The sequence below is a fragment of the Oratosquilla oratoria genome, chromosome 38, assembly GCF_046742065.1.
Source record: "Oratosquilla oratoria isolate Oo_2021 chromosome 38, ASM4674206v1, whole genome shotgun sequence".
Taxonomy (NCBI): Eukaryota; Metazoa; Arthropoda; class Malacostraca; order Stomatopoda; family Squillidae; genus Oratosquilla; species Oratosquilla oratoria.
Genome location: NC_134814.1, coordinates 28360968 through 28371207, shown reverse-complemented (window position 1 = coordinate 28371207; position 10240 = coordinate 28360968). Strand labels below are relative to the sequence as shown.

At 45.3% G+C, this 10240-nt stretch overlaps 1 protein-coding gene across 1 annotated transcript; it reads left to right on the top strand.

The window, feature by feature from the left end:
• Positions 1–8044: 8044 nt before the first annotated feature.
• On the top strand, positions 8045–8935 carry LOC143019835 (uncharacterized). Its single transcript, XM_076175816.1, has one exon. It carries the CDS (start codon positions 8045–8047, stop codon positions 8933–8935), a length of 891 nt encoding a protein of 296 aa, XP_076031931.1.
• Positions 8936–10240: the final 1305 nt, after the last annotated feature.

Sequence of the window (10240 nt, the reverse complement as noted above, 5' to 3'; positions counted from 1 at the left end):
ACGCAACGCAAATCGTAAACTCAGCAAACAATCCATTCGCTCATCTCATACGGAGCTGGATGAGAGCCTGCCCTCCCCCTTCCTTCCATCCTCCTTAATATCCAACAAGGACCAGACACATCGCTTAAGTTGAGCGATGCCAGGTAGTGATAGGCCTCACTACTCACGTTGGATAACCTCATCCCCGCTTAACCACCTCAACACTGCAATCACTCCCTCCACCGCGACCTACAGCTGCAACCCCCAACCCTCCCTCAACCACCCCATCTGCCGCCAACCTCCACCCGAGACATCAGTGGACCAAAGACAGCAAATTCTGACACCCAGCCACCACTAACTTCCTGTAAATTCCGTCAGTCACCATCTGGCAGTGATCGAAGGGCTGTACATCTCATCAGGATATACATACATACATACATACATACATACATACATACATACATACATACATACATACATACATACATACATACATGTACCAAGGTTTTTTCCCCCTTACAAGGGAAGTAGCCAAAAAGGAAAAGGCATAAAATCATTCCCACCCATTCCATCCCTAAATACACTCCACACCAATCCACCCTCCCTCTTCCCTCTTATCTTAGCACCTCCTGGATGACGGGTCATCCTTGCACCTTGTCCACTACCCTGAGTCAGAAGAAGTGTCGCAAGACACAGCACATCCACTGCAAGGCCACTTCACTAAATTGGCGACCCCCCCTCTCCGTCCCCCCATTGCATAAAAGGAGAAGACGGGGAGAAATCCCTTCGGGCTGCGTCAAATTTTGCTCACACATACTACCTCAACCCCCATCCCCCCGCCCATTCCACCTCATGCATCACAACATCATCCATATACAACCATTCTCTATTCACGCCTGTTTTCTGTCATCTCCCGTCCTTCCTCAACAGACATTCCCCTCTTCCCCAAAGCTCCCTTCACCCCATCCATCCACCTCATCCTAGGACGTCCCCTCATGTTCACTCCCTCCACATCTGCCTTCCATACCTCTTTTACTAGTCTTTCTTCACTCATCCTTTCCATGTGTCCAAACCATCCTAATACTCTTTCATCAATCCTATCTCCCAACTCCCTTTTCACTCCTGTTCTCCTCCTCACCTCCTCATTTCTCACTCTATCCAGCCTATTAACCCCCATCATACTTCTCAGACACGTCATCTCAATCACATTCACTCCTTTTCTCCTCCTCTCTTATGTTCCATGTTTCTGCTCCTAACAGTGCTGTTGGCACAATCACTCCTTCATACAGTCTCCTCTTAGCATCCATTCCCAAATGTCTATTCCTCATTACACTCTTTAATCCACCAAGGCATTTACTCGCTTCTCTCAATCTACATTCTACCTTCCCCTTCACTCCACCTCTTCCTGCCACATTTGCACCCAAGTATCTAAAACTATCCACTTCCTCCAGTCGCTCTCCCTTAATGCTCACTTCCAGTCTACTGCCACTTTCACCACTTGTACATCTCATCACCTTACTTTTACCCACATTTATCTTTAGCTTTCTTCTATCACATACTCTCCCAGACTCTGTTACCAACTTCCTCAATCCCTCCTCCGATCCTGCCACAAGCGCAGTGTCGTCCGCAAACAACAGCTGGCTCACCTCCCACTTTTCTCCATTTTCTTTAACCATCTCCAATCCCTGACCCACTACCCGTGCATTTACCTCTCGCACTACCCCATCCATGTATAAGTTGAACAGCCAGGGCGACATAACGCATCCTTGACGAAGTCCCACCTTTACCTCGAACCACTCATTCTCTCCATTTCTAATCCTGACACAAGCTCTACTACTCTCATAAAAACTCTTGACAGCTCGCAGACGCTATCCTCCTATCCCGTATATCTGCATAACCTCCCACAGTGCCTTCCTGTCTACCCTATCGTAAGCCTTTTCTAGATCCATAAAGGCCCAAAAAACATCCTTCCCCTTTCCTATAGCTTTCTCACATCTGTTGTACCACAAAGATCTGATCTACACAACCTCTACCCGTCCTAAATCCACACTGTTCCTCACCAATTACTCCCTCTGTTCCTCTCCTAATCCTCTCAATCAAGATCCTCCCATAAGCCTTCCCAACTACACTTAACAAGCTAATTCCTCTGAAACTACTACATTCACACTTGTTCCCTTTTCCCTTGTAAAGAGAAATTATACAGGCACTCCTCCAGTCCTCCGGCACTCTACCCTCTCCTAAACAAACATTAAATAACCTCACCAGCCAGTCCACCATCACTGTACCTCCTTTTTTAAGACATTCTGCATGGCATCCATCCAGACCAGGTGCCTTACCTGCTTTCATCATCTTAACAACTGCCTTAATGCTAGGGTAGGAAATGGTTCAATTGATGGAGTGGTTGGGAAATGTGGAGTTCCAGGAAAGAATCGTAGTGGAGAGTTGATGGTGGAAATGTGTCTAGAAAGAGAATTGACGATAGCAAATACAGTGTTTCGGAAGAAAGTCAAGCATAAGTACACATGGGAGAGGGTGGTGGATGAAAGGGTGCTAGATAGAGCGTTAATGGATTATGTAGTGGTAAATAGGATTATGATAGGAAGAGTTAAGGATGTACATGTTTTAAGGGGAGAGGGTGGGGGAATATCAGATAATTTTTTGGTGGAAGGTAAGTTCAGAGTGGAGGATAGATGGAGAAAGAGGAAAGGGACAAAAGGTAGGGAGCTGCTTAGAGTGAACTCCTTGAATGAAAAGGAGGAGTACAAAAGGAAGCTGAAGGAGGAGTGGGAGGGAGTGAAGGATAGAGTAGAGCTAGGTGTGGAGGAGGAATGGGGATGGTTCAAGGAGAGAGTCACAAAGTGTGCAAGGATGGTGTGTGGAACAAGAAGGACAGGAGGAAATAGAAGGAAGAGTAGTGAATGGTGGGATGAGGAAACAAAGAAGATTGTAGAAGAGAAGAAGCGAGCTTTCACAGACTGATTACAAAATAGGATGAGGGAGTCATATGAGAGGTACAAAGAAAATAAAAGAGAAGTAAAGCAAAAGATAAAGGAGGCAAAGAGGAGAGCAGATGTGAAATGGGGTAAGAGTTTGACAGAAAAATTTGAGAGTAATAAAAAGATGTTTTGGAAAGAAATTAAGAGAGGAAGAGGAGGTGAATCAAGTAGAGAAGAAAAGGTAAAAGGTGCAGATGGAGAGATGATAATGGAAGAGAAGGCAGTAATGGGAAGATGGGCAGAATATTTTAGGGAGTTGCTAAATGTGTAGGAGGATAGGGAGGGAAAGATCACTGCAGTGGGAAATGCTAAGAAAATGAGAGTGATGAGTGACGAGAATGGAGGAGAAATAAGGAAGGATGAAGGATATATATATTGTACGTAAATTACCATGATTCACAAAATGTATATACACGCAATTCAGTAGAAAGTTACAAGCAAACCAATGAGTACATATACATAAAAAAGGCTCCACATACTAAGACGTAAAGTAATTCACAACTAATTCTTTAAATCAGAAGCATTCAGCAGAATCGTTTAGATATTAACTTATTATTACACCAAAAAAATTCTAATCCACATACATTTTCCAAAATATATGTACATATCAGCCGACAGCTAATACAAATAAACAATTACTAACAAACAATCAAGTACTACAAAAATAGAGATAATTCTATACATAATACCAAACATCATATAAACATATCAAATCTCAGATATATGGGTATCAATAATTACATACCAAATATCTCCCAGTGCATTTTTGACACAATATACTTACGAGATACATTTTCAAACTCATTCTATATAATATCAAAGACAAACACCTCTCAATTACATGCTACAATATCACCCCGCCATCATGTACTAAGATAATTAACCCATATATAACAACTCAATATCACATTAACCTTAAACTAAATCAAACTAACTCCCACCCAACAAAATGCTCAGTTCAGCATATTCTACACACGCCCCCAACCACAGCTCCCACCCCTAGAAAATCTCACAAGCTGTCACCCACAGCCAGCAAATGATAAAATAAGACAAACCAAGAAAATGCAACGATGAATCCCATAATAAACAAAATCTACAAATAAAAACATGCAACTTCAATAATTATTCCACCCAAGGAACGCAAGACATCGTAACTTTCAATAGAACTCACGTTCACTTACTAAAAACTCATTCTATCTATATAAAAATCTTCTCCCCTCTGACCGCGACGACCCGGGAATAATACACAATCATATCAAACTGAAAACTATACTAACTCCATCAGTTGCCAATATAATATTACCATTTCCAATGCATTAGTCTAAACTCAACATACAAAATATTCCCACCTTACCAACTGAACTCTGAAACGATATACCTCAGACAAACCCAACCAAGATACAGAAACATACAACACAAAATTCAAGAAAGATACATCCTCAAAATAAAAACAACAAACGTTCCCTATCAAAGACAACCAATTATTATTCCATACCATAATCGAAACCCCCCAAAAAATGTAAAATACCTCGATCTCAAAATTAAACTCAAAAGCCAACTTCATTAAACAAAGAACGAAACCCACAGATTTCGATAATCAATAGGAACAGCAGCAACACTTACAAAAATTACAATTTCCCACAAAAATATAACTAATACTTATTCACAAATCCTCGATGAAACAAACATAAGCAACATTTTATTCATATCATAATAGTACAAAATAAATAAACTTACATCCCACCAATTAATCAACACAAATATATGATAACAAACAGTCCAATGTTCTTTTTGCAATATTAGAATATATTTTAAACACTTCTCATAGAGATAACACGAAATATAGATAGCTAGGTCAATCCATTAGAAATAATCCCAAACTCCTAAACTATAGTCCTACCTGAACATTACGCAAGGTAGAAAACTGGTATCACTCATGTCCATTTGTAGGATAGTGTTTACTAAAATGAATTATGCTTTTATAGCTTTGCTACAACAAACTCATTCTTGTAGCCTCACAAATAAAATAACAAATACTGATATTTTTAAGATGTCTTGTATTCATTAAAGCTATGCCTCTAGTGAAAGTGTGCCCAATTCTTAGTAAAGAAATACAAACGGAAACTAAATATCTCATGGAATAAAGATCCCCAAACTAAAGTGACAAACATAGATCCTTATTGAACAGAGAAAGAAAATAATCAAGTGCAAAGTGAAAATAGCCAATCATTCTCATTGAAAAGAGAATTTACATACAAAGTGAATATATATATATATATATATATATATATATATATAGATAGATAGATATATACACACGGGAGTCGGAGTGTCCAGGGAACACATTCCCCATTTCCTCGGAGATGCCTCAACGTGGTGTGGAGGTGAACCCAGGTTTGAGGGACGCAACAATAAAAACGTTCTTTCGATCCCTGGGGCCAATAGACACACGTGAAGACCCCAACGGCAGGCAGCAAATTTGCAGCCTGGCGGAAGAGGGCAGCGCCAGTCGGGCTGGCGCTACTCAAAGGCGGACCTTAATAGACCAAGATCCCGGCAGCTCGATGCAACTAGCAGCGTGAAGGCCGCCTGTCTCATCTCCTCAGAGAGCCGCGGAGGACACCCTGCTGGCCAAGTGTGTGGGCTTCATTGACGCGAGATGCTGTCCACCTTAAACAAATTCCCTAGCGAATGGCTTCGTACCCTCTCCCTCCTTCAAACTCAGCTTTCCTCCGACCACCTAAGTCCAACTGGCGATGGTACCGTGGGTAACGGGGGCAGGCTTGGTCAGCTGGAAGCCCTTAGCCCACGACCACACATTGGCGGCGGCTGTGTGATGGTCGCTTCCTGGTGATGTGCGATGACACCAGGTTTCGGCAGCTGCAACCGCGACTGGGCTGGCCTCTTCAGGATCACCGCAGCCCACCCCACATGGGGAAGCCCCTAGAAAAGGTGGGGTAAACATCGGTCATTGCATCAACGTCTGGCTGGTAAACCGCGACCAGCGGACGACCCTTTCTAGCGGTCGAAACACAAGATCATCACTTCACTTAGCCTCTTTTAGACAACGACCACCACTTCGAAGAACCTTAACTCTCGGAACTTGGAATGTCCGAACTCTCATGGATGTGAAAGACACCGACCGTCCTGAGCGTAGAACTGCCCTCGTTTGTAAGGAGCTGGACCGTTTCAACATAGATATTGCAGCCTTGAGCGAAACCAGACTGGCAGACGAGGGAAGTCTGAGGGAAGCGGGGCCCAGATACACCATCTTCTGGAAAGGCAAAGCCAACACCGAGCCCCACATTCACGGTGTCGGATTTGCAGTGAAGTCCCAACTAGTAGAACAGCATAACCTGACCCCGATAGCCATTAGCGAGCGTCTGATGGCTCTTCGCATACCGGTTACTCAAAATAGACACCTCACGCTAATATCAGTCTACGCCCCAACTCTTGTTGACGACAACATCAAAAACTCGTTTTATAATCTTCTCCACCAAACAATTAGAAAAGCCCCCAATTCTGACAAGCTCATCGTTCTTGGAGACTTTAATGCCAGGGTGGGACGAGACCACCACCTCTGGAGCGGCATTATTGGACCTCACGGCACAGGGAATTGCAACGCCAATGGACAACTCCTTCTTGGACTCTGTGCAGAACACGAACTTATAATCACTAACACCCTGTTTCGCCTCCCCACCAGGCAGAAGACAACGTGGAGGCACCCGAGGTCCAAACATTGGCATACGCTGGACTATGTCCTCACGAGGACTCGGGACAGGAAGGACGTTCGCATCACACGATCCATGCCCGGTGCGGACGATTGCTGGACGGACCATCGTCTGCTGATTTCCCGCCTGGACATCATAGTCAGGCGACCTCCGAGACGTCCCACCACAAACAAACCACACCCACGCTTCAACTGCGCCAAACCCCAACACTCGGAGACAGCCAAGAACTTTCAGGAAGCTGTTCACTGCAATCTACGTAGTCTTCCTCAGCCAGACACTACCGAGGAGCACTGGACTACCATTCGCGATGCCGTGACGAATGCGGCTGAGGAAACCCTCGGCTTCACCAAAAGAAAAAGCCAAGATTGGTTCTAGGTAAACGATGCCGCCATCTCTCAGCTCATCAACGAGAAAAGAAAAACACGTCTGGCTCAAGATAACCATCCCTCTCAGGAAAATAAAAGGAAGCACCGCGAGGCCACCAAGACCTGTCAAAAAAGGCTCCGCGAAATACAGAACACTTGGTGGCAAGAAAAAGCTAGCGAAATACAGAACTTCTTTGATCAAAAGGACATGTACCACTTCTATGCTGCAACAAAGGAGATTTTTGGCCCTACCAAGTCATCTATAAGCCGGCTAATTGATGAAGATGGCATTGCTGTCCTGAATGATCCCAAAGATATCCTGCGTAGATGGAAAACTCACTTCGAGGGCCTCCTGAACGACCACCCTACCACGCCAGAAGACTTACTCCGCAGGACCGCCCAACACCCTATCCAGGAGTGGATGTCCGAACCTCCCACCTTTCAGGACCTCACTAGAGCAATCAAGCTCATGAAGCCCGGCAAGACCCCCGGGCCCGATAATATTCCGATCGAGCTAGTCACCCACGGCTGGCAGGAAGTAAAGACTCGTCTGATGAACCTGCTTCTACGGATCTGGGAGTCTGAAACCGTCCCAGGGGACCTCAAGAATGCCAACATTGTTACCATTTTCAAAAAAGGGGACCGTATGAGCTGCGGCAATTACCGCGGTATTTCCCTCCTTAGCATCGTCGGGAAAATCTTTGCCCGCGTCCTCCTCGACAGACTCCTAAAGCTGGGTGAGGAGGTCTTACCAGAATCTCTCAGTGCGGCTTCAGACCATCACGAGGCACGGTAGATATTATCTTCTGCGCACGACAGCCCCAGGAAAAGAGTCGTGAACAGCAGGAACCGCTCATGTGCATCTTTTGGGATTTGCGTAAGGCATTCGACAAAGTGGGCAATGTGGGCCGTCCTTGCCCGTTTCGGTTGCCCACCTCGTTTAATCTATTTGGTCCGTGCCTTCCATGGGGGCATGACGGGGAGAGTTCTCAATCACGGTGGCATCTCGGAGCCGTTTGCCATCACCGGCGGCCTCAAGCAAGGCTGCGTCCTGGCCCAAACGCTGTTCTCCCTATACACCGCCGCCATGATAATTGAGATCCCCCAAGATGCACCAGCAGTTGGCGTCCGCTACCACCTGGACGGGGGGCTCTTCAAGCTCTCCAGACTACTCTCGACCACCAAGACGTCCATCATAAGTGCCAGGGAGCTGCAATACGCGGACGACAATACCACCCTAAATCGGTCCCCGGAACATCTACAGCAGACAACAGACCTCTACGTAGATGCCTACCAGCGCTTCGGGACGCAGGTCAATACAGAGAAGACAAAGCTCCTGTCTCAACTACCTCCCAACCAGGCCACACAGGTAGCCAACGCACAGATCGGCGACCACCCAGTTGAGAGCGTGGCCAACTTTACCTACCTAGGGAGCATCCTCTCAAGAACGGTCACGTGTGAGAAAGACATAGAAAACCGGATCAAGGCAGGCCACTGCCTATGGACGTCTCGCCCATCGCGTCTTCACCAACCACGGCACACTAAAACCATGGTGTTCCGAGCCGTGGTTCTCTCTACCCTGCTATACGCGTGCGAAACCTGGACCCTCTACAAACGCGACATTAAACGCCTCGAGAGTTTCCAACGGTCCAAGCTCCGGCAGATCCTCCACACCCACTGGAAGGATTGTATCACCAACAACGAGGTCCTCTCTCGTGCGGCCCTCCCCAGTGTTGAGGCCACTATCCTCCAACACCTCCTCCGCTGGGTGGGACACGTCGCTCGGATGGAACCCTCTCGCCTTTCTAAAAATCATTCTCTACGGAGAACTGGCCCACGGCAAAGGACCACGTGGAGCCCCTAAGCGCCGTTTCACGGACCAACTCAAGCTCTCTTTGATACAAGCTGGCATCCCCCCAACTGACTGGGAAGACATGGCTCAGGACCGGTTGGTGTGGAGACAAGCGGTTAAGAGTGGCGTGGAGGGCTTCGAAACTCAACGGAGAGAACGGGATAAACAACGACGCGAGGAGAGGAAAACGAAGGCGACGCAGCCCCAGCCTTCACCGACCCTCCCCTGTGATTCATGCCCGCGGCTTTTCCGGCACCGACTGGGGATACTCAGCCATACTAGACATCGACACGGAAGAACATCCTGAAGAGAAGGAAACGAAGATCCTCCCATCTTCGGACAACGAGGGGATGCCGACGATACACCAAAAACCCACTGATTGGATACAAGAAAAGAAAGGAAATAACGATTTCCGTATATTTCGATCACTTGCTGTGATCCGCTTGAAGAGAATCACAGCAAGTGATCGAAATATACAGAAATTGTTATTTCCTTTCTTTTCTTGTATCCAATCAACAGCGGGTTTTAGTGTATTTATTAATGTGTTACGACATTACTGGACAGTGATATATATATATATATATATATATATATATATATATATATAAATATATATATAAATATATATATATATATATATATATATATATATATATATTATGTGTGTGTGTGTGTGTGTGTGTGTGTGTGTGTGTGTGTGTGTATGTGTGTGTGTGTGTGTGTGTGTGTGTGTGTGTGTGTGTTTGTGTGTGTGTGTGTGTGTAAAACTTATTGAGTACATTAAAAATATATAAAATACGTAAACCCCCGTTTACTCAGTCAAACCACTAATGGATTATACAAGTCATTGTCCCCCACTAGCGACATGACATATTATCATATCTTTTTCTTGTAATTTTGTATCCCAAACCCCACAGACACGGCCTTAACCCAGGGTACGAGGATGTACCTCAAAAGGTCGGGGAGGCAATGCAACCATTACTAACCATATCACGCGCCCTGCACATAATCCACACACATGCGGGATGGTATTCGTCTTTACAAAGACTTCAATCTCGCTGACCTTGCATTTCCTCAATCACAAAACATATGACTCAAGGAATGCTAACGTATCACAACAACATGACGCCATCGCGCCGTCACCCAACAAGGAAGTACCTAATATCACCAGATATGTCCTTTGACCCCTTTCTTATACCTACCCCGGCTAAATTATCGTAATTTCAAATATATTCCATAACTAATCACAACCACAAATAATACTACTAAACCCTGGATCTCAAAGTCAAGGAAGTACCTTATTGTATTTATAGGGAA

Coding starts and splice junctions, on each gene's coding strand:
- LOC143019835 (XM_076175816.1), top strand. CDS start 8,045: ATGACGGGGAGAGTTCTCAATCACGGTGGCATCTCGGAGCCGTTTGCC.